The 25,085-nt window shown below is 50.5% G+C and overlaps 1 protein-coding gene across 1 annotated transcript in view; it reads right to left on the bottom strand.

Annotated features, from left to right (window-relative positions):
* Positions 1 to 9,827: 9,827 nt before the first annotated feature.
* SDC3 (syndecan 3) overlaps positions 9,828 to 25,085 on the bottom strand; it is a 49,411-nt gene continuing 34,153 nt past the window's right edge. The window contains exons 2-5 of the mRNA XM_087761025.1: positions 20,164 to 20,281; positions 19,108 to 19,715; positions 17,096 to 17,366; positions 9,828 to 16,209 (exon numbers count right to left, since the gene is read on the bottom strand). Of these exons, the coding sequence (XP_087617151.1) occupies positions 16,043 to 16,209; positions 17,096 to 17,366; positions 19,108 to 19,715; positions 20,164 to 20,281 (1,164 nt within the window). The 3' untranslated portion in view covers positions 9,828 to 16,042. The remainder of the gene's footprint in view (positions 16,210 to 17,095; positions 17,367 to 19,107; positions 19,716 to 20,163; positions 20,282 to 25,085) is intronic.

Here is a 25,085-nt window from a genome sequence, read left to right as displayed (position 1 = left end):
AACCATTTTGAAATGAAAGCCAGTTGCCACACCACTTTCCTTCACAGGCATTGTTTTAATTTGGGGTATTTCAGAATTACTAAAGCAAAATCTTCCTGTTGACCCGGGTGGGATTGTTTTTCTCCAGCTCTGCAGAAGTCACATGAAGACCCAATATGGAGATGTTTAGTCCCATTCCAGGGCAGGGAAAGCATCTCACATCTTTTATAATTTCTCACCCCACAGTGCTCACCTGCAGAGGACAGAGGCCATAGCATCCCAAAACGATCATGGTCTTCCCCCTTGACCTGACTCTGGTTCTTGCCTCCCAGGTCCCTGTCAGATGCTTCTCCAGCCCCCACTGCTTGGATTTTTAGGAAGCTTCTAATTTCTAGTTTAAATTTATTTATGCTAGTTTATACCAACTTATTTCTTAATTATTGCCTTCAAGCTTAAGTAGCTCTTCTCCCTCCCTAGCACTAATCCTTTGGATGTTATTAGAAACAGAAGCTCCTGCTCAGCCTCTGTTTACAGGGTTAAACACTGGGTATTGTGGTCTCTCAGAAAAAAATGCTTGGGGCTCCCCGAACATCCTGAGAACATTTCTTGGCTCCTCTTCTAGTTTCATGTTGTCTTTGCAGAGATGCAAACTGCACACAGAGAGCAGATATTGGCTTATGTCTCTTGCATCTGCCCAGGTGTTTGGCCCAAGCTACTCTCGAGACTCAGGGCTGGAAGAGATGCAAACAACCACCGAAGGATAGCTGAATTGCCCTTCAGAGGAGCTGGTCTCTTCCCTGACCAGAGACAGGGCTTGGGCTGACATAGCCTCTCAGGTGGCTTTTAGAAGGAACAACCCATCCTTGACCAGGTGTGTTGTACCATGGGTTACAAATAAAAAGGCACACAAAACACAACAGCCTGGAAAGAAAAGATTTCCCCTCCTTCCCCCATCAAAATCAATTCAACTGGTAATTTTTAGCTTGCTGCCTTGGCTATTAGTGCAGATGTATGCATCAAGAGATGAGTTTTCCACTTCACAAGGCAGAGTCCCTCTGTTGCAAGGGGGGTCCAGGCTATAGCAGTCTTCCTCATGTCCCCACCCCAGGCTGCAGCTCCTCGGTGCCAGGGCTCGGAGGGGAGCTGCCATTCACTCGGCTTCACAAACATTTGTGCTTATTTAAACTCATAGTACAAAACGTTTCAGCGGATTATTCAGTGCCTCCGGGATATCTTGAGGAGGCAGAAATAATGAAAAAATATTAATTAGGCTATTATTAATTTATTGTAATTATTAACTGCTGACATTCTGCTCGGCACCAGGCTCGGCTCCAGCTGGTGGGACTGCAGCTGCAGATGGCAAGAGCCTGCCACGAGGAGAGATGATATTGTTATAGCCCTGCTCCACGCCATGCCCTGAGGTGAGCATGAACGGAGGAATGGGGAGGAGGCAGAGAGGCTCTTCAGATGCCTCCAGAAAAAGCAACAGCCCAGGATTTCCATATGTATTAAATTGCCTGCCGAAGCAGTGTACACAGTCTATACTATCTTATAGGAGAGGTGGTAGTAGCGTAGAGAACAGTTTAAAGATGTGAGTAGTGTTTTTCCAGAGCAGAAGCAGAAAGCCAGGCAAGACGGGAAGGTTGTGGTCCAAAATCTTCTTGGTGGAGCAGGAGGACAGAGAGTGCATGCTGTACTTATCCCATGCCAGACAGATCAGGGTTTTGTGTGCCTGTCCACATTGATGTGCGGTGCTCTCTCTACCTAAAGCATCGTCCAGCTTCTGAGTTCAACAAGGCCAAGTGCAAGGTCCTGCACATGGGGCAATCCCAAGCACAAATATAAGCTGAACAGAGAATGGATTGAGAGCATCCCTGAGGAGAAGGACTTGGGGGTGTCAGTTGATGAGAAGCTCAACATGAGCCGTCAATGTACGCTTGCAGCCCAGAAAGCCAACCGTATCCTGGGCTGCATCAAAAGAAGCGTGGCCAGCAGGTCGAGGGAGGTGAGTCTGCCCCTCTGCTCTGCTCTCCTGAGACGCCACCTGGAGCACTGCGTCCAGCTCTGGGGCCCCCAACATAAGAGCATGGACCTGTTGGAGCAAGTCCAGAGGAGGGCCACGAAGATGATCAGAGGGATGGAGCATCTCTCCTATGAGAACAGGCTGAGAGAGTTGGGGTTGCTCACCCTGGACAAGAGAAGGCTCTGGGGAGAACTTATAGCAGCCTTCCAGTACCTGAAGGGGGCCTACAAGAAAGCTGGAGAGGGACTTTTTTGCAAGGGCATGTAGTGATAGGGCAAGGGGTAACGGCTTTAAACAGAAAGAGGGGAGATTTAGATGAGATATAAGGAAGAAATTCTTCACTCTGAGGGTGGTGAGGCACTGGAACAAGTTGCCCAGAGAAGCTGTGGATGCCCCATCCCTGAAAGTGTTCAAGGTCAGGTTGGATGGGGCTTTGAGCAACCTGGTCTGGTGCAAGGTGTCCCTTCCCATGGCAGTGGGGGTGGAACTAGATGATCTTTAAGGTCCCTTCCAACCCAAACCATTCTACGATATAAACCCATGGAGACCTTATAACATCAAGTTTCAGAGACGAGCCTTCCCAGGGCACTGCTCTTCAAGCAAAACACACAGGCAAGAAGTACCTAAAAACCAGCTCGCTTTTACAGTTTTTTCACAGATTTTAGCTGTTGAACTCATTACCTTGAGTCATTTTGGATTCAAAGAGTGTTGGGCTATTACAAAGGGAAATGCCCTGGGGTATAATAATATGGATTCAGACTGAAACCTGAGCCCTAGACTGAGCACAAGACCTAATGTTTCTGATCAGGAATTAACTCCTAATTGTTCACAGCCAGGAAGAAACTTTCAGCTCCAGTTTAGAGGGCAGCAGAAGGAATCATTTCCATCCCCAGCTGCATCCCTAGCTGATGCTATGAGAAAAACTATCAGATTAGAGAGATAAGAGAGAAATCACTGCCTGTGCCTCAGTTTCCCTAGTATGTGGCTAAGAGGAAGCTAAAGAAGCAGTTCAGCCAAAAAGCCTAAAACTCAGATAGCCTCCTGACTATGATTTTAGGATCTTGCCAGAAAATTCCCTATCTTCCCCCAGTCCCTCCTCTCCCCCACCCACAGCAGCTCCTCAGGGATGCTGTTGTCCTGCAGTTGTCTACAGAGCACCCCTGGGTGCCAGGGCACTTGTTATAGCCTCTCCTGTGACCCAGGTGTGGAGACTTGCCACAGCCTTGGCTGATGAAAGCATTGTTGTTATCCAATTACCTTGAAATCACTTTTAACTCAGGCCAAAATGCAAATAAAAGTGTTAATTCCCAGCATCCAAAAATAGACAACGGAGCCAGAGATGTTTGTAGAAGACACAGGTGAGGGAATAAAGAAAAAACACGTTTCACATAGCCTCAGTAAGTTCAAATCAGAACAGCCTCCCTCTGGAGCTTCTCCTCTGTTGTAGACTGTTCCAGACAAGGTGGTGGGGAGGATACCCCCTCCTGCTGTTCCTGGCCCTCAGGTTGCCCCTTTTGCTGGCAGTGAGATGGTAGGGACACATCTGTCCCCTGCCTGTTCCCAGGCGATGCCACCCAGAGGGTCTTCAAGCAGCCATCACCACCCCAGCTTTGCAGGGAAGGGAGCGGATCTCCAATTTACCCACCTCATGAAAGGTAAAGCCACAACAACATTGCTTGCAAGAAACTTCCTACCCTATGTGGCAAATATCCTGCAAACTCTTTAATGCAATGATTTGCAGCTGTATGGATGATTTGCATATAGAGACCACTTCTCACATTTGTTGAATGCGCTCCTGCCCTGATATTTAGAGGAAGAAGGTTGTGTTAGGAGATGTGATCCAGCTGGATGGTGTGTGGTAGTTGTGGGACCCAACTAATGGTTTTTTCAAGTATTTCCAAGCTTCTGCAGCTTTGCTTTTTAAACAGAATGCTAATGATTTCTGTAGTAAAAGGCAAGCAGAATTGCCCAGCATTTCCTCTTGCCAGGTAAGTTTACTTAGACCAGACCTGTAGGAGGCCTCCCCAACCTATGCTATAAGAGGAGGATGACAATGACTTCTACCTCTGACATAATCCTTTCCCCAAAATTCAAGTTGTGGAAGATGAAGAGGCTTCCTGCAACTCAATGGGCTAAGTCTAGAGAGAAATCCCATAGCCATGTCAGAAAACCCCATCCATGGTGGGAGGAGTGGGGCTGCTCATGTTTTCCTCTGGAAGTCATTGACAGGTATGAAATCTGGTCTGAGTTTTATCAGAACCAGCTGTTCCAATTCTCCATTTCCAATGATTTAGTGTTGATGAAAGAGGATTACAAAAAATAATGAGAAAGGCAGAATCAGATTAGAATGTTTGGATTTTATCTAAATGGAACACTTAAATTGATTTAGCCTTTATTATTATTGTTCTGTTACAGGCAGTAGCACAGGGTCCCTATTATTTTTAATTGGCTTTGTTCCTCATTAGATTGAACACAGATTGTCAACCAGTGGAATTTCACATGGAATGCAAATCCAGGCACCAAATGTCCAGGCTCCAGCAGTCCTGGACAAATGCTGTTTTTTCTGAACCTTTCTATAGGGGGAAATATTCCACCAGGAAATTCTCTGTCCTCTCAGTTATAGGACACAGGGTGAACTGTCCTGTCCACCCATCACGGGGATGGATGCAGCCTCAGGAAAAACAGTGCCTCGTTTGCAGAGGGGAGGAAATACTTCTGAGCAGGACAGGGAGTAGGTGAGGGACATGTGCAAATCCCAACGGTATGTTTATCGGCGCAGATGCCAATTGTCTTGAAGCAGGTAAATAATGGGAAATGTTTGACTGCTGTATTAACTGACTATTAATATCTGCTGATGCTCAGGAAATGTTGTCATGCAGAGCAGGAATAGGCTGCTCTTTGCTTTGAATCCTGTACAATAGACCAAAAATACTCCAAGGCAGCATTCTGGAGCCATTGGCGTCCGCCGTGCCCAGATATCCATCGTTCCCATCAGGCAGTGCTGTCTTGCAGACCAGGACAAGGAGTTTTATCCGGCTGTTCTCTGCTGGGATTTTTTTTTTTTTAAAGGACTTCCTGTCCTTGGAAAGCAGGGGAAAGAGTCCAGGAACTACAAAAGGTGGGGGGAACACAGGCAGGACACTTGGGTGAGGGGGATTTGTTGAGCCCCAGAGATGAGCTGGGTGGGAGGGACCCCAGAAGAAATGGGAAAAGATGGGGGTGAGACTGTGGGGATTACTTATTTACAACAATGCAGAACACTCTGAAATAGGACTTTGTGCATACAGGATGAGGTCTGTCAGGGAGCTGGGGGAAAGGGAGGCAGGAGATGACCCACGATGTCCGTGTACCGAGGTTGGAGCAGAGCAGCAACTGCCTGCTCTCTGGAATGAGGCAGGACAGCCCATCACCGCCCTCAGCAAAGCTGCCTTGGGAGCACTAAGTCAGCGTTAGTCAGAACAGTTGGTAAATACTGTTTATTTGGAGTACGCAGAAAAGCTCAGAAAGGATTTGTAACCCTCTGAGGATCTAACGGGGGGTGGCTCTACCACTGCTGAAATGCAGCTGGTGCTGGGGTGGTACGATGTGAAGTCTGGGAGTGGGGGTAAAGCCATAAAGGCATTTGAGGCTGACCTCGTTCTTCAATACCTGAATGTTTAGGTGGATTTATGGTCTTGGTAAATCCCAGGCAGTGGTACCTATCCCTCCCTGCCCTGCTTCCCTTCCAGCTTGCCCCAATGGCTCATGTAGGATGTCACCATCCAGCATGCAAGCCCCTGTCAACGCCCTTCTATTGCACCCAAATATCCTATAGTATTTGGGCACCCTGGGGGGCCTGCTCAGGCTCTGGGGACTGCCAGGACATTCAGACATGGCATCCTGTGGTGCCAATGTCCCTGGCACCTGACTCCATCATGCCTTTGAAATGCTGCCTTAGAGAAGCACATCTCCATAGCAGACATGGGCAACAAAAAGCCAAATCCACCTGAAGCAGCAGGATAGTTCATGCAGGTGTGCTGTGTTTCAGATACGCTAATGCGTCTTTCATGGCTGTTAAAAATGCTCCCTCTGTACCGCTGTTGCCTTGGCTATATCCGTGCAAGAAAGCAAGATGGCCTGGTGGACTGATGCCCTGGTGAGGGACGCTCAGGAGCCCTGAACCTATTTCTAGGCTTGAGGCACATCAGAAAGCAAGAGCCACCAGTGGGGTGGCTTTGGGTGGTGGACGCCAAATGGGCTGTCCCTGAGCTGGATAGCAGCCACATCCTTGCAGCAGACATACCCTGGGGTCGTGGGCAAGGACAGCTGGGCCACCTCTGGGCTGGTGACTCACAGAAGACAGCACTCATCTGCAGGTGCTGACCTGGCCTGGGATGAAGTGCAGGCATGGACACAACACATGGAGCTGCACTGGTGGTCTGCTGTGATTTTGCTGGCTCTGTATCACAGAGATGCACAGTACCTTGATTTGCATCTCAATAAATGTTATCTCCCAACAAATTTTAGAATGCATTAAATTGCTTTGAAGGAAGTCTCTTGACCCCTGCTATGTTCAGCAAAGAAACAGGCAGGACAAATTGCTTTCTCGAGGTTTCTGTATTGGATACTTGGATAGACCATGGTGAATGATCTGTCCTCTGGTGGTACTGACCTCTCCACTGATCATGGAGGTGATTTTTTTTTTTTATGATACCTTTCCAATTTATTAAGATCACTTGGAATTCCAGCCCTGTCCTCTGATGTACTTGCTGTCCCCTCCAGCGAGGTATTGTCTGCAAATTTAATAATCATCAGTGTTATGCCATCATTCAACTGTTAATGAAAATATTGAATAAACCTGCCCCCAGGAGAGACCTGTCTGGATGCCTACTCAATCCATCTGTCCATTTTGACAGTGAACTGCTGGTAACCACTCCCCAGGTACCTTACAAACAGGTTTTTCACCCATCCTATGATAAACTGCATATAGATGAGGATCCCCTGTGAGACAGCAGCAAAACCTCACTGCCCTGACCATGTTTGACACAGACAGGTCCTTGTCTGTACATAGAGCAAAGTTCCTGGTCACAAAAGGACAGTGGATTGATTTGACACATCAGTTCTTGACAAGTCCATCAAAACTAATATCCTTGTCATCTTCAGGGTGCTTACAAACAATGTGACTATTTCATCCAATATTTTTCTAGCTTTAAGTAAACTAGGAAGTTCAAAGCACCCTGGTTCTTCTTTTCCCACCTTTTGGGAAGTCTTTTCACAGGTCTCCAATGGGAACCAATGCTTCCAAATGGCTCAGCTGGATTTCTAAGATGCTTATTGGATCCAGGTTGTTTGAAAACGTCTATCTATGAACGGTTTGTTCATTCCTTAGCTCCTGATTTGGCTTCTCACCTGTATCTGTGCTTCTCTGTGAAGACTCAGTGAGACCTCAGGGCTGAGACTTGCACCCTGTGGACCTTGGTGTCAGGTTTGACCTTGGCTGCCTTTCTGTGGTGCATCCCCTAAGCATATGGACAGACACAGGGAGCTGTTCCAATCCATCCTCTCTAAACCACTCACTGCATTTATCTGGGATGAATTCACCCTGATCTTTCAATTCCTCATGACTGGAAAGCCAGTTGTGAGAGCCCATGTCATCAAAGTGCCTAAAAAGCCAAACCCAATGTTAACTCTTTGGCTTGCTGCTATTTAATCCTTTCCTTTGGAGGCTGAGCAGCGCATTTTCCTGCTCCATCTGAAGCCCGTTAGTACTAATGCAAGTAATTCCAGTGTTTTCAGACATCTCCTAAAGCTGACTAGAAGGAAATGCTGTATTTCAGCTAAGGTGGTGGTTATTGCTTTAGGGTTATTCATTCATATCCCAGTTTCTAGGAGCAGTGACAGTCCATATCAACCTGGATCTCCCCTCTCCAAGCTTAAGTCAAGCTGGAGTCCTAGTTTTACCCCTAAAGTGGGCATCTTTCGCAGCATGGGCACAAGGATTGTCCCAAGTGTTGGTTCTTGAAGGCTTTGGGGAGAGTTTACCCAGAACAGCGGTGACAATCTTGTTTCCCTCCATGCTCTTTCCAGCTCAGCTCAGGGTTGGTACCTGAAGATCTTTCCCAGCTGTGTCTCCATGGGGTGGTCAGTACTGGACACTCAGCTGTGCGTCATGGCTGTTCTCATGCAATTACCTAAAAGCCCTTTGAATCAAGGTGGGGTTAGTGCCTTTGGCCTGTTAATTTGCAAGGTGAAATCTCAATTACAGATTCATTTTTGAACGCTGTGCTCATGCCACAGAGATTTATAATGAGTGAGTCACAGGGAGCCCCTTTTGCTGCAAAAAAGCGCCCCACTTGGACCATTTGGGGTTATCCTACCAAATCCTGGGGCTCTGCAATGGTGCTGTGGGAAGGGAATGTTCCCATAACAGCCGTTGGGGGAAAAAAATTTACAAGAAATGGGGATGGGGATATAATTAGAGGCTGTTTCAAGCCTTCAGCCTGAATACCAACACCTCACTGCAAGCAGTTATTCACTTCACTTCTAACAGCAGCTGGCTGCGGCCGCTGCCAAGTGTACGGGTAGCCTGACCGCCAGCACAGTGAAATCATTATTGCTGGGGCTGGGGACAAGCTTGAAAACCTGAATGGGTGGCCCTGGTAAATCTGAAATCTTTCTGCAGGCAGGGAGAGCTGCTGTGGGGAGCAGTCCTGGGGTACATAGGGGCTGGGGGTGATTGGGACCTGCCCGGCTCCGAGAGCCAATGGTTGGGGTTGAAAGGGAGGTGATTTGGGGCTCTATCTGCTGCCACCATCCAGCAAGGTACTTCTGAGCTGCCTGGCATCAAAGGAAGGACCGGGTTTGTCCAGTGTAGCAGTCTGTGACCCTTGCTAAAGGCTGAGTGTTGGGTTATACAGAGCAGCAGTTTAACCATTTTTTAGTGGATGAAGGACTTAGTGATGGAGCATGAGAATTTTCAGCCAGAGATTTATAAGGGAAGCAGGGTCCAGGCTGGTAATAAAAACCAGCAACACTTCAAAAAATGTACCCCAAACCCAAACAAAGTGACGTTCCCTGAAATTCATGCCAGCAGTACAACATCACTGGGGCTGCATGCAGATTTGCTGGCATATAGCATGGAGCACATCCAGCCCGTGGGGCTGGGGAAATACTGCTGGTAACCTCCTGGGGCACGGCATTTGCCCTTGGCCGTGGCTGACTCTCAAGACAGCATGAGGCCATACAAACCATGCCTTCTGCTGCAAGTCGGGATGCATTCACGGAGGTCTGGCCTCTGCAACGCAGGAGCTGGTTAAATACATCCAAGTATCTCCTTATGGAGGCCAACAGCATCGCTGCCAAATCTCTCACCACGTTCGCTTCCAGGAATCACTTTGGAAAGAGAGCTGTGGGAGCGGGACCCCGGGCCAACAGCCGAGGCTGCTTCCCCCTCCTGCTTGGGGAGGGGATGGCTCTTACACCTTGGGCATCTTCTCCAGCTTGCTGGTGACGCTCACGGGATGTGGGGACACGGTGGCTCAGCTGAAATGCTCTGCAGCTCTTCATGCCGTTAGACGCACCTCTATCACTTGCAGCAACCCCTGCATCCAAACCTCCCCCATGGTCCAGCACAGGCGCAACTGGGGTGGTCCACGCTGCTGCTGGCTCCTCAGCATCGCTGCAGAGTTGCCATGGAGACCATTAATTATCCACCATCCCTCACCTGATGGTATCGAGCCCCGAGAACAAGTGAGATCTTCTCCCTTCACCTTCATTGCACGCTAGCATGACAAAAACCCGGGGACAGGCAGTCCGCAGCAAGAAAGCAGGCGAGGCCCTGGGCAGACAATGTTTAAATGACTTTATTTTTTTTTCTCCTTTTATAAATGGGCACAGCACAGAAATAATTAAAAAAAATAGACAGTACCGTTACAGTGCTAGATCCATTGGCAAAGATTATTTTTATAGTCGTCTTTATTATTTTTAAAGTTTTGGCCATTGAGTAAGAACAAAAACAATTAACAAACATTTTATTTTATTTTATTTTTGTTTTTTAAACAGACACTATGAAGCAATTTAAGTACTAAACTCTAGAAGAGTTATGTACATACAAAAAAAATTTCTGTTTAAGATATGTTTCCTATTAAAAATATTTACATGCATTTTTTCCCTCCCATATTCATTGAAAGGTAAAACACTTGCAGTTTCTTCTATTGTTAAAGATTTTTCATTCTCCTATTGGGAATTTAAATCAGCTCCAAAGAAAAAGTTAAGTGGGGCTCACTTGTTGGGCTTTTCTTTTTCTTTGAATTATTTAAATCTTCTGGAAAGGGATATTTTTTTGGACATATATCAATGGATTTTTTGTTTGTTTGTTTTCTTTTTTTTTTTTTAATTTATACAAGAATGTTTCATGTTTATTTACAGAAGGACCAATGGTGGCGATTTATCCCGGAGACATGGTGATGAGCGTTAGTGAGAGATAAGCATGTGATTTTAAAAAGTATTTCTATCAAACTGCAATGGGTATATATTTTTCTAAAGTCAGCAGTTCTGTCTGGTTTGATTGTCAGCTGTACTTTCATGACTTAGACCAGGGGGACCCAGAACAGGGGTAGCTTATGCACGTAAAGTCACTGGTACCCTTGAGGTCTTTGGAGATGCGGTGGATGAGCTGTCTGGAACGTGGGGTGAAAAAAAAACACCTGGGCATCACCTGGGCATCTCCTAGGGTGATTTTTTCCCAAAAATAAAAATAATAGTAAAAAAACCCCAAGAAACAACAACAACAAACAAAAAAAAAACCCAAACAAAGAAGTTTGTACACGCCAGACTGAGATTTCTCTATAGAGACTGGGTGTGGATACGTCCGCGGAGCTGCAGGCACAAGGTACGTGGGACAAACCAGGGCGAACACGGAGCCTCGGCGGGGCTTTGGCTGCCTCGCCAGCATCCCAGGCTCCGCTTCAGCTTCGGCCGGGGATGCGGCAGTCGGCAAAAGGCTCCTTATCCCCAACCTTGGCAGACCCCAACCCAGCGCCGAGGTGGCCAGGATCAGGCCCTTGCTATGAGAGGGCAAAGAGTGGGAGAGAAGGAAGGAGCCAGCAGCGCGGGGCCAAATCCTGCAGCCCGCAGCAGAGGAATGGCGTCCAAGGGCTGCAGAGTCCAGCACATGATGCTGGCTGATAAACCCCCCTCCTCCTCATTAGGTGCAGAGTTTACATTGAACCCGTGCACGCGTGCGTGCTTTGCACACACGCGTATATACATATATACATATATATTAATTACATACACATATATATACATACATACACGCACGCCACACCCATCCCTGTTGCCGCAGCCTCCAGCCTGGCCGAGCAGCTGGCGAGGTGCCCAGCGAGACGCCAGTTATTCTAATAAACCTTTCAGTGTTGAAAACTCAATGTCACTTTAGGAGCTGCCAGAGCCTCACAGAAAACCTCCGAGCCCAGAAACGCTTATAATCATAAAAAGGGTGGTTGAGGGGGAAAAAAAAATAATTAAAAACTCCATTCTTGTTTTTAGCTAATGGTTTTGTTCCCGTTAAAGCTTCCATGCTGGTGACTCGTGGCAGGGGTCGGATAGTTCTGAATTATGAGTCTGGGGACCAGGAGCCAAGGCTCATGTGGAGCAAAGCAGCTCCTGTACAGGGACCTTCAGCACCCACCAGGCAAAATGGGGAGGGAATGGGAAATTTAGAGGCAAACCAGCATGCCACGGCACACATCCAGCCCAGTTCCAAGTTCCATCACCTTCCCTGCAGCGGGATCCCTCCCAGCGCAGGGTCCTGCTGCTTATTTTTCAAAGGTCCAAAATCAAAGAGATTTTTTTGGAGGAAGGGGGCAACTCACTCCCAGCCCTGCAAAACCTGGGTCCAACTCCATCTCCTGCTCTTCCCATCCTCCTGCTTCCAGCCCCTCGTTTGGACTCACACACAGATTTTCTGCCCCCCTCCCCCCCTTCCCTTTGACTTCCTTCTCCTGCCTCCTCCTTATTTATGTGGCCCAGGAGTCACTGGCTGCTTTATCATTCTCCTCCAAGGCATTGGCTGCTGCAAATCACCGCAGAGAGGGAGAGACTGAAAACCAGCAGAGCTGGGAGAGGAGCTGACGCCATCTTTCGTGCCTTGCAATTGCAGCTCTCCTAAAATTACAAAACTGGTATGGCAAAGGCTTCCTTCAGCTCTGGTGTATCACATGCATACACAAGCATGCAGAATAGAAATGGAAAAGCAAGTGGAAAAGTCCTCCTCTATGCCCACATGGCCGCCCATGTCCTCGGGGTGCACAGCTGGAAGGACAAGCACATCTGGGCACTGCCCCAGCTGGCAGACTGCAGCCATTCATAGATATGCACAGGCTGGGGAAGGGGCTGAATTTGTGCAGAGGGGGACGATGCCAAATCTGGCAGGCTTTGGGAGGGGATGATGTGGGAGATGCTCAAGCTACTATTGGAGTTAATTTTCCTAAAAACTTCCTCTGTGGCCAAATCAACAGCTGAGAAAAGATGCTTTTATTCCTCTCCCCCGTGCTTTCTCACCTCTTCCCCATCCGTCTTCACACCAGGAATCCCTCAAAAGCCCCAGAGAGCGGCGAGACACGTGCGCCCGTGCAGAGCGCCTGCTGGAGGGAGCAGCTGCGCCCCGCTGCCCACCATCTGCCTCTGGCCACCCTCGGCACAGCCACGGGCTCGGCACTGCCTCCTGGCACAGGACCAAGAGCTGCAACACATCACGTTCACATGGTGCCATGCACAGCTTCGAGGATGGCCACACTACAGCCCCACCACCACCACCCCCCCCTTACAGACCCTGGCATCATCTTGCATCTGGGTTTCACTGGGGTTTTACCCATTCCCATTGCTCTGGTAATAGAGTACTGATGGTATCTGAGGTTTTTTTGGAGCTGGGCTTTCCCAAAACAACACAGCCCACATTCAGCTCCATCCCACCACCCCCTGCCCTACAAGGGAGGCACAAGATCAGCCATCCTCCAGCAAGACAAGGCTTTTTTTTTTTCCAAGCATCAATTCCAACAACTAGCCCGGTGTGCTTGGGGAGCTGAGGTGACAGGGAAGACTCCATCATGATTTATCACCAGATAAAGGTGGGCTTCAAGCCCAAAAGACACTCTCCTTGAGCTCACATCCCCTCTCCAGGCAGAGAGCAATACAGCAAACACATGGAAGCAGCAGACGTACAATGAAGTAAGACTTTGGTCAATTCTGATTACCAGTTTAATTGCCTTCACTTATTTTTGCACGTGGTTGTCTCATACTTTTAATTACTGCAAGAGAAAGCGCTGCCCAGCCTTCTCTCTCCCTCCCATTTCCAGCCTTCCTCACTCTGAAACTGTAACAGATTTAAGTGCCGGGATTACAACTTAACACCAGCTGAGCAAACTGAGGTTAAGCTTGAATGAATAAAAAAATTGTATTATAGAACTTCAGACTATTAAATGGGAAAAAAATTGAATGAAGAAGATTAGGGAAGCAGCTAAGAAAAGCAGCATTTAAAGATTAAGCTGGGAAGGTTTTTTTTTTAATGCAAGCTCAAAAGATTAAGTCCACGTTTTTCTAAAAGATGGTGATTTTGGGTGGCCTTGATACTTGCCATGCCCAACTCATTAAATCATGAAGAGGCTTGATTTCTGCCACTCCCCAACAGCTAGGGCCCTTTGTGTAGTCGCAACAGGACCAAAAAAACCCCAAAACCATCAAACCCATGACTTGAAACTCTCCCCTTCGAGCAGGTCAAAGAAAGTGTCTCTTGGAGCCAGGTTGGCACAAGGTTTCTTCAGACATGTGGTCCCCCCTTCACAGCATCCTCATCCTCTGCAGCCAGGATGGACCCAAGAAATGGGCACACACACACACACCCATCTGCCTTTCAGCATCACCATCCAAAACATCCAACAGGACCATATTCTCCAAACTAAAAGAACTGAAACAAGGACGATTTTTGGGCTGACATCTCTAAAATGGGGATTTTAGAGCTGGCCTGTGTGCAGGCGCTCTGCTCCCTACCCTGAAGTAAAACCAGGTTGGTGGTTTGGGTTGCAGACCCTGCACTGTGCACCCCAAGGGAGCGTAGCCCAAACCTCACATCTTCACAACCTCAAAGTCCCATCCAGCCACCATATGCAGTGCAATGAAAATTTACAGGGATTTTATTTCATATATATATATAACTGTGTATGTACGTGGGTATATATATATATATATATATAAAATATGCGCATTTGGCCTCTCAAATTCCTAACATAAAGAAGAGCTGCTGTCTTGTAGCCTCCACCAGGGTCTTAAATCCCTATATCCACTAACACCCTGAGGGGACAAAGTGTCACTGTGTCTGTGCAGGTTAATTCACAATGCAAGAGAGTCAAAGCAACCAATTTTTCTTCCATTTTCCTGTTTAAATTGCTCTAAGAGCAAAGCCAAGGTCTCCATGGGACACCATCGAGCTCGCAACCACCATGAAAACAAAGCTCCTTGACTGCATTGCAAATAGCGCTTCAGCTAATTAAAAGCCAACTCATTGAAATATCTAATTGACTTTTCTGTGCAGAGAGCTTGCTCTGAAAAACCTAGCCTTTCTAGAAGGCACAGCTGGGCTCTGGATCAGGCCTTGCTGCTCTGCCCCTTAGGTAGCCTCAGAGAGGAAACCACTGCACTTGGGTGATGATGGCTTCCAGGGTCTTTAGCTCGGGTTCCTGGGTGCCCGGAGCAAATCCGTGGCCCTATGGGTTATACGGGAAGTTAAGCAACAACAAAAGAAACGCAAACCATCAATCCTGCGTCTTAGAAAAGAGAAGCAGCAGCTGACCTGCCCTGGGGCTGACCGGTGGAAAGCCATCGCTCTGCCTCACCTTCCTCACCTTCTGGGTGCCAGTGGCTTGGCAGGGACCCCTGCCTGACCCCCAAGGGGATGGAGTATTGCCTCTGCTTTGCATTTCTTTTCTTATGCTGCGTCTCACAACTTGTAGACCTTTGTTATCCCCTTTGGAGGTACTGGGGAGAGGATTTAGCTTCTCCATTTCCAACTCCTCTCCCTGCCAACTCCCCATCACGCAACGTTCCGCTCCGTTTTAAAACCAGTGCTGTTGGTCGTACTGTGCAAGCTGAGTTTTATTGGTCACAGTGAAAACCCAGCAAAAGCAAGGTCCCTTCTCAACCAAACCCCTCAGCAGCTGGCGACACACAGTTTCTATAGATTTAAGGTCTCTGGCTGTGCACAGCAATGCAGTGAAGTGAGGTGGTGGCAGGAGGGGAGCAGCACAAGATACCCCAATGCGGCTTCTTGCTGCTCCACAAACTCTCCGAAGAGGTGATCTAAGAGATCATTTCCAGCGTACTGGCCATGTTTGTATTTATTTATTTTTCTCCACTCCAAGAGCAAACCCTGGGGCATCAGGTATTCCAGCCCCTTGTGCTTTTTTCAAGGTTCGAAGCATATTTGAGAGTCGCGTCCTCTCTTCAAACAGAAGCAGGGAGCAAGGGAATTCCTGCAAAGCAACCAACCCCATTCAAAAAGAAAATAAAAAATAAAAAGAAGGGAGAAGGAAAGAAACCTCCCTCCTTTCCAAAGGGGAAAAAAAAAGGAAGATAAATCCAAACCAACCCCCCTGCGCCCCAGGGCTGGTAGAAGGTGTCTGGATCCCAGAGTCTGTTGTGTTGGTGGGAAAAGCCCAGTGACCTCCAGCCGCCGTCAGCAGCCTGACCGCCCCATCTCGCACTCGCCAGGGCACTCCCCAGGCACGGGTTCCTTGGCGTTGGCTCCTTGCCCTGTCCCTCCCGCTGCAGAAAGGCCAGCGGTACTCGGTCTGAACTCGGCGATGCTCTGGGCACTTGACTTTTCATCATGCCAAAGATGTGTTTTCTCCTTTAGCTGTTGCAGGTTTTTCTTTTTAAATTCACAGTCTGATCCGAAAAAGAGAGAGAGAGAGAGAGAGAGAGAAAGAGAGAGACTGGATGAAGTAGAGGAGGAGGGAGAGTTTGGAGTGGGGAGGGAGGGAGCGCGAGGCACGCCGGGCTCTCCTTCTACGCGTAAAACTCCTCCTGCTTGTCGGGTTTCTGGTACGTCACGTTGGCTTGCTTGGGCTCCTCCAGCGTGTAACTGCCCTCGTCCTTCTTCTTCATCCGGTAGATGAGTAGCATGACCAGGAAGGCAGCGAAGAGAGCTCCCACCACGCCGCCCACGATCACCGCTGCAACACAGAGAAGTGGCACAGCCGTCAGTGCTGCCCCGCAGCCCCAGCCTGGCTTTCAGTGCAAATAATTTGGGGGGGATCATTTTGGATTCCAGCTTGGTTTTGTGCTTTGCAAGTTTGCAAGCAACTTTTCTCCTGAAATCTATGGTTAAGAAAACTGAAAATGAAGGTGAAGGGCTAATGCAATTGCGTGATTCAAGGAGCTTCAACAAGCAGTGCAGCGATGCTGAAGGGTGGGTAGGACCCGAAGGCACCTACCCTACAGCTGTACGGTGGGCAATGGACTGGTACGAGGCAGCCCAGGCACACAGAGAGGTCCCTGCACAGGCTGTACCCTCATGCAAGGATGGTGCAGAAAGTCCCCCAAAGAGCTGTTCATTTGGGTGCCTGCTGGCATCCACCACACTCAGCTGAAGACCACCAGAACAACAGCTGCTTTGCCATGCCACCGCCTCCAGCTCCCTTTAGCTGGCAGTGGGACACTGACACCTCTGCCCCATCTCTGATGTCCCTCTGGCTGGGACGAGTGGCCCTCCCAGGGCAACTCTCTCCTCCCCTGCAGTCAGAGTGGCCAATGGTATTCAGCCAACACTGTAGCACATCTTTCCACTAACATCCTGTTTTTCCTTGAAACCCTTCTTAGCAAAAGCAAATTGTGCACAGCTCTGCACTCTCCTGGCAAAGACATGAAGACCCCTGGGAACCCCCCAGCACAGGCCCTGGAGCTATTTTGGCAGGTGAGTGTGGGTTATCCCAGGTTTGATGCTGCCTCAAGACCCTGCCAAAGACTGACCCCTCTCCTGGGGCATGGACAGCCCAGCTGTCTGTCCCCTCCCGCAAACACACAGCTCTTCCCCCACAAGCCCATGGCTTCCAGTCTCACCTATCAACACTTCTTTCCTCTCCAGGATGTTTTTCTGGGGGAGCTGAGCGGCCGAGTTACCGGAGTCTATCGTGTTGTCGATCAGCCCTGGCTCCGCGTTCTTGCCCAGCCCAGGTCCCGACGGCGGTGTCACCACAGCCATCACCTCATTACCGAGCTCGGGACGAGTCGTCTCTTCCTCCTCCCGGATCTCAAAGTCCCCGCTGGGGCCACTGCTGACTGGGACCTCCAGCTCATTGTCGAGGACTGTCGTCACCTCCCCTGGCTCCATCTGGGAGAAAGGACAAGATGGAGCAGGGGACAAGAACCAAAGGGGAGTTCCTGCCTCTAGCAGCTCTGATGTGTCCAGAGGAAGGACATCACAGTACCGATGACAAGGTGGCCCTCTCAGCAGGGAACATGGGGGATAACTTTGGGGTGTCCCTTCCCTGTGTCACAAAGTGGACGGTTATATTGCAGCAAGCAACACAACCCCACATCTTGATGGTCACCAAAAGGCTGAGGTCACCATGGTTGAGCTGCACCATTCTTGTCTGTCCCCATCCTAGGTGCCCTCGAGATGCACAAACTCTCTCCTGTTCCCCGTAGCTTCCCCTAAAGAGAGCCCCACATCCCAGATCCTCATTTGGGCTCTCTGTCCCCAATGTCGACTGATGGCTGGCTAAAACATCTCACAGATAGATACCTCCTTGCTAGACATGAAGTGATGCAACCGTTTGTGCTACAGCAACGTAGAAAGCGTCAGGATCAGATGCCATCAGATGAACCCCAAGGGGGTCCCTTCCCTCTCTCTTTTCTCCCTTCATCCTGCTCTTATGGTTGCAGCCCTGCGGCACAGAGCAGGAGCAGGAAGATGGGTCCTTCTCACCCAGGACATGAAGCCAGCCCAGCTCCCTGCCATGGTCCCTGACTAAGCCCCCTTGGCAAGCAGGTGAACCCAACCTGGATAGCAAACATGGGCTGGGCAGATGAGCCACTCCCTCCCCCTTCCAGCCCAACCCTGACCTTTTAATTGCCTCCTGGCATCCCCCACACCTGCAGCTCCCTCAGGACCAAATCTCCCCTGACCTTCCTCCTTGTCCCAGCAGCCTGACCTGCTACATGTCCACATGCTGAGCTGGACTGCACTGAGCATCCCCAAGCAAAACCTCCCCAGGATCTCTCCTTCACGGAGCAAATGGCTCCCTCCACAGCTGCCTCAGGATGTTACAAATTGGGATGAGCAAAGAGCTCAATGGGCTGAAGCCAGGACAGGCGAGCAGGAGCCCTCTCCATGTCACGCTGCCCCCGGCGCGAGCGCATGGCTCGCTGCTTCCCACAAGCAGGCGTTTTTGTGACAGAGATTAATTGAAGGTCAGCGAGAGCCCAGAGCGCTATACATACATATACGTACACAGAAAAGAGGGACTGGTTTAGACAAATCACTTCACCTTTCAGTCAAAGTGGTTTTCAAAGGGCCCCTGAGGGGCTCTGAATGAGAGATGGATCAGCAGATTAAATCCCCTGCTCAGGACACCCGATGGGCCGGAAAGGCACTGTCAAGCCGTAATTGCGGAGCGTTTGGGCCTCCTACTGATGGGTTGTGAGTTGGGAAATGGCACAATGAGCCCAGACACCAAACCCAGAGGAAAGCCGCTCTTTCCCTATGGGGTGGTGGTACCCCTAGCCCTGCTCCCCTCCTGCCTGGGGAAGCTGCTCTGGAGCAGCTGGACAAGGCATAGCCAGGGGCACTGGGGCTGTGTGGCACACCCCTCGATGCCCCCCATCAGCTCTCGCACCAGCCCCATCACCATGCTCTGCCCATGCTAGACCCCCCACCCTTTAATCTCCCCTCTCCAGCTCCCCAAATATTCCACTCTCCGCAGAGCTGGGAAGAGCCCAACCTGGCTTGGCCTCCCTCTGAGCAACTGGCTCAGGATGGATCTAACCCAAAAAGCTTCCCATCACCATTTCTTGGCTTCAAACATGGCCCATGAGCCCTTTAGCAGGTGAGAAGGGTTCCTGCCTCCTACCTGGGGGGCTTCTGTGGGCGGCAGCGTGGCAGGACTGGATGGCACGGCAGTGCTTTTTTCTGTGAGGTCTGCAGTCCTGGAGGTGCTTGGTTTTGGCAAGGACCTGGGCTTGGCCGTGCTAGTGGGGACAAGTCGTGATGTGGCCACCTCTGTTGGTGTGCTGGTTTCGAGGATGGAGGTGGTGGGTGTCTCCAGGGTGGTGGCTCGGGTGGTGGCTGCCTTGGTGACAAAAGGGAGCAGGAATCTCCGGACAGTGGTGGGCTTGGCAGTGGCCATGGTGGTGCTGGTGGTGGTCTTAGCCACAGTGGTTGTGGTGGCGGCTGCCGTGGTGGTCGTGGTGGTGGTTGTGGTAGTAGGGGAGTCACTGGCAGTGGTACTGGTGGTGGTTGCTTTCCAACTGGGGATCACTGGTGCCTCTGTCATGCTGGGGATATACAAGATGCTGGTTGTCTGTTCGGGGGTGGTGTCCTCAGCAGGGAATGGTTCATAGGGGGTTGCCACAGGCTGCACCAAGGTGATGGGCAGCACGGCCGCCGTGGTGGGGAGCGTGATGGATGTGTCCGTGGTGAGGCTCACTGCTGTCTCGAGCCCCGACTCCTGCTCAAAATCTGAAAGAGGGGGAGAAGAGCAAAGGGTGAAGCTGCTGCTGCCCTGGCATTTCCCAGGGTCACACCCACCTGGCCTCACCCCCAAAAAAATGAGAGCATGGACTGATTACAGGCTCAGCAGAAACCAAGGGCTGCAAATTCCCATGTGGCAGTCAAAGCCCCTCTCTGGGATCAATGAAACCTCTATAACAATGGCACATGCTATCGTGCTGGGGAAAGGTTAATCCAGTAGGACCAGAGACTGAAATGGGAAATGGAGTCACTTGAGCCCAACCTTTGGGACTGTTCCCTTTGGTTTTGTCTAGGAGTGAGCAGGAGGGTGGTTCCGGAGATGGGCAAGGGGTGATCCCCTGCCTTGCATCCCACAGCGAGCCCCTCTCCGGTCCCGCCGAAACCCATGGCCAGGCTCCCCAGGGACCCTTCCCCAGCAGTCCCGGCAGCTACTTACACCCCGAGCCGGAGCCCGAGTAGACATCGTCCAGTTCATCATCCCCAAAGGGGTCATCGTCCCCGGAGCCCTCCAGGTCCACCGGCCTCTCATAGTTCTCGTTGCGCCAGCGCTGAGCCTGCAGCCGAGTGGGGAGAGACTCGTGAGCAGCTCCACCCCGACTGAATCAAGACCTATCCCTGCACAGACACCCCCAGACAGCCTTCACGCAGCGATGCACAGGTTAAATGGGCCAGGGAAAAGCAAGACCAAAGGAGCAGGAGTGCAGGCAGCGCTCCCCAGCTGAACCACCCAGAACTGTGGGGTTTTTTTTCCCCAAAACAATTTGCTGCTGCAAATCTTTCAGACAAGCTGACATTTTGTGGAGAGCTCACATTGATTCTGATAACATTTCCCATGGAAATGAGCCTTCTGGAAAAAGGGAGGAAAAAACCAACTACTGCTTTTGGAAACAGTTAGAAAAATTATCGATTTGGTTCTCCAGCTCTCTATTGTTTCATTTTAGATTATTTTCATGTGATTCCTGGTGTGACAGTAACACACACTATCAACTGCCATAACTTGGAAAGTCTCAATGTGAAACAATATCAGACCTCAAATATTCCACTTCTCTGCAGTGCCGCAAAAACTTGAAGAGCCCTTGCTAGTAGGGCTCTTAAACATCTTGTTTTGCAGATCAAAGTGTTGCAAGGAAACAGTTTGACACTTCATTAGAACCCAAACAAGGAGGCTTTGATCTGCAAGATAGCATCAGATGTTTCAAGATGTAACAAGCCAGGTTAGTGCTTAAATTTAAAATAAAGGGGTAGAAGGGTCCCCTTCACCTATTAGAGCATTTTACCTCTAGACAACAGCTTTGAGTTTCTTTGTTTTCATTCCAGATTGGAACAAAAAGGAATTTTGAAAAGTCAGAAGGTCCCATGACATAGAAATTTGGGACTTCTTAACTTGCATTTTGTCCCCACATCTCTTCTCCTGGAGCCCATCAGCTGGCAGGGGAGAGAAAACCCAGCAGCTCTCGGCCGCAGTGAGATGCTCAGGACTAGGAGGTGGAAGGACACTTCCCAGGGGCTGTGGGCTGATTGCTGCCATGGTGCCCAAGCCAAGGAGATGTCTGCTGCCCAAATCCTGCCTATATAGTCACTGGGGTGCTGCAGATGTACCACTTTGTGTCATACACCCACGGTGACAGCAAGAGCACATTCCTGGGGACATAAATCTCTTGGGAAGGTCAAGAGGAGTTGGGCTTTTAAGTGTCTGTCTCTCCTGAAAGCACTGATGAGCTTTTTTGGGCTGGACCTACGCCTTCATCTCCAGCAACAGCAGTGCTCTCCCCTATCACCGCAGCCACTGGTTATATCCTGCCAGTCTCCAACATGCCGTGTATTTTCCAAATCACTGGGAAGACTCAGTCTTTGCCCCAAAGATAATGCACCATCCTGGAGTTTCAAATACATGGTCGCCAGCGGCTCACCGAAGAAGTCGGTTATCCACCAGAATTAATCCTCATGGAACTGGGACTCATGTGGCTCCTTGCCGAGCCACAGAGGCCAAACCCCGCTGCAGCACGAGGCTGAGGATGGAAGCAATGTGCTCTGAATCTGGGAGTTGGTGCTGATTAACCCTGCAGAGATGCTGGAAAGCCCAGCAATGGCCACGGTGCTGGGGAAACAGCCTGGAGAGGAGAGACCAGGAGAGATGGGATGGAGGCAGGAGGTAGCCAAGAGTGAGGGGGACACATCCCTGCGAGGCAGGAGCTTGCTTTCCCTCCTTGGACATCAAGGTGTCACCAATGAGTGACAAGAGATGAGCTCGGTGTTGCCAAATTATTTCAAATAATTCTTTGCTCTGATCTATGGAGGAACAGGCTCCCACTGCTGGAGAGGAGATGGTAAAAAGTAGGGAAAAACTGATGCACCAAGGATCAGTGCAAGTGATTTTGCTAAATAAGTGATATCTCACCGGTATGCAACAACAAAATGAATAAAATCCAATAACAAAGAGATGCCTGGGCAGGATCTGCTGTAGCCCAGGGGGAAGGCAGTGGATAGAAGTAAAAGACCCCAAGAACTGCTTTTGGTTTCACCATGCAAGTTTTCCATGACTCCCTGGCACTGACTCCAAAACATTTGGGTCAATGTCCTTCCTGGATCAGTAGGACAAAGCTATGGAGCTCACCCACTGCGAAACAGCCCATCCAGGGCTTCTCTGTCACTGTGCCCAGCGCAGGGAAGCCAAGGACCAGGACATCCCAGGGGACATGCAGGGGCTGGTTCAGTGTCTTTTGGAGGCTGATGGGGTGTACCACCCATAGGAGCCCATAAATTATGAAACAGGCCACCAAAACTGATGGGAAAGCAAGGAAAAATTGCAAGGTTTGAGGAAAGGAAAGAAGAAACATTTGGAGTTGCTTTTATTTGCCTTTTGATTATTACACCAAAATATTGAGGCTCACCAAGAAACGAGGAGACCACTGTGCAGGCGCTCCCCAGACCTCCCCTCACCCCTGCCAGCTAACCCAGGCGAGCTCCCCAAAGGCCAGATTCTCTCTGCCTGAGCTGCAAAGCCTCACTGTAATGGGAACCACATGGCCCAGCTCCATCAAGCCTGTTTCTCCCTTAAATTGGAACCAGACAAGGCAGCTCCATCTACTGACTCCCTGGCTCCTCGTGCTTGGACCAGGAAACAAAAACGGAAGCGCATGGCCCCAGCAGGCCACGCCAGCCCCCATCCATCCATCCATCCATCCATCCATCCATCCATCCCACAGGGTGGAGAGGCGCAGCACAGCCAATGCGTGTCCTGGATCTGCTTTGCCCAGGAGAAAAGCCTGGAGCAATGCAGCGACGGCAGATGGGTAGATGCTGGTGAGAATTGTCCAGCCCCAAATCCAAAAGCAAACCTTCCCATGAGAATCACACCCCAGTATTTTGCTCAGACAGCAACTGAGCCCAGCACCCTCCTGCTCAGCACATGGCCAGGGAGGACACCCCAGGCACTGCTGCCTGGTTCCAGCATCCTCCTGGGACACCAACCCATGCTGTGCTCCAACGTGCAGTGTGTGGCTCCCCAATGTGATGCAGATTTGGAGCTGTGAGCCCTTCCTCTGGGTCTGTCTCCTCCCCAGATCTGCACCCCCTGCACTGTGCAAACACCTTCGATCCCTCCAGGTTGAGGGAGCAGGATCCACACCACAGCCCCACAGGGATCCATCTTCCAGAGCTGCTGACTGCAGCAGGAACAACTTCACAGCGATAAAACACCTCGCAGGGCCAAAACTCACTCTCTGAAGACAAATCCTTTGATGTGAGAGACATCTCTCCCACGCCTGCCCCTCACATGACAGCCTGCAGGAGAGCAGAGATGTTCTCAGCCAGGTTTTGCCCTAAGTGGATTCCAGAGGATCGGCAGCGATCAGTGGAGTTTATACCAAGGAGGGACTACGGCAGCCCGCAGCACAGGGCAGCCCGCCAGCAGCCCAGCTCCAGCGGCTGCCTGGCCAGCTCAGTGCATGTAATACCAGTGCTCGTGTGACCAGGCCCCACGCTGCTGTTGCACTGCAATATGCACAAAGATGCAGCGTTCCTGCTGCTCAGGGGAGGTGAAACGGGACCTAAAGTGGGATGGCAGAGAGTTTTCCTTCTCTTGCTTGGCCGCAAGTCTCCAGAGGCTGCTCCCGAGCCACTCCTGCGTGCAGGGGGAGCTGGCGATACAAAACCATGGCAAGCAGCAATGGATGCTGGACAACCCTTTGCTCCTCTCCAGCATCCTTCATCCTAGGATTGCATCTGCCCAGCACAAAACCCTAAATAACCACACAGCCAGGAGCAGGTATGGGGGGACCCCCTGACTGCAGTAAGCACAGCCCCAGTCCCCCAGGCTTCACAAAGATTTATTGATAAGACTTACGAAACATCTCCAGGTGTTCCCGGTGCAGAGGGGGGGTGTTTGGGACATGGCTGTTCCCAAAAAAGCCCCCATGCCACTCCACTCCCAAGGCACTGATGTAAACCTCCTCCTGGCCAGGCTGCCCCAGCTGCAGCCCTGATGGTATTAGGTCAGGCTCACGCAATAAATCTTGGGAACAGTCGGTGTTTATTTGGATTTACTGCTGCTTAGATCGTTAATACTCAACGTGCAGCAAGCCCCACAGTCATGCATGGCCCCCAGCCTCCCCCCAGCATCGAGAGGCCTGCTCCCTCTTGCATGGCTGAGATGAAGCAGAGAGGAGTGGTGATTTTGTCAGCCCGGGAAATCACAAATCACGCAGGACAGCAGCTCCCACCTCCCAACCTGCGGCTGCCTCCCCATCCGTCACAGCCTGCATCGCAGCAAAGACACAGCTGGCTGGATTTGCCCCAAAAGAGAAACTTCACTCAGACTTTATCCCTGACAGTGCGTGTGGTCAGAGAAAGGTTGGAGGGAGCCCACTGGCAGGACAGCCAGGCGTGCTGGATCTGTCCCTTGCAACCCTGGGGATGGTGTCACAGACTGTCCCTACTCCGCTGCAGGAGGGACAGGGCTGCCACCCCAGCGGGAGCCCCGGCACTGGGCTGTGAAGCCTGTGCAACTGCCGAGGACTGCTAGTCCCAAGCAAGGGTTTTCCACGGCATGAATCTCGTGCCTGCCTAGGGCTGGGAGTCACACAAGCCTCATCCACACGCTTGATCCATCTCCTCCCACCATCGGGATGGGGCAACCCGCTCACAGGACTCCTGGGTCCTCTGTGCAGCCTTCTCTGGGTGTCCAATGCAAAGCTGAAGCAGGCAGGCAGAGCCTCCTTGGGGCAGGGAGGAAACCCCAGCGCGATGCTCATCCTGGCCCCGGTGCCTCCTGCCCCACACCAGCCCCTGCCCTGCCCTGCCTGTAGCAGGACGCCGAGGGCCACCAATTAGCCAGCTCAAGCCAAGGGACAGCAGCTC

This window comes from Nipponia nippon, unplaced genomic scaffold (assembly GCF_047370975.1).
Source record: "Nipponia nippon isolate SJK-2023a ecotype South Korea unplaced genomic scaffold, ASM4737097v1 scaffold_23, whole genome shotgun sequence".
In the NCBI taxonomy this organism is placed as follows: domain Eukaryota; kingdom Metazoa; phylum Chordata; class Aves; order Pelecaniformes; family Threskiornithidae; genus Nipponia; species Nipponia nippon.
This window is presented reverse-complemented; position numbering and strand designations above follow the sequence as displayed.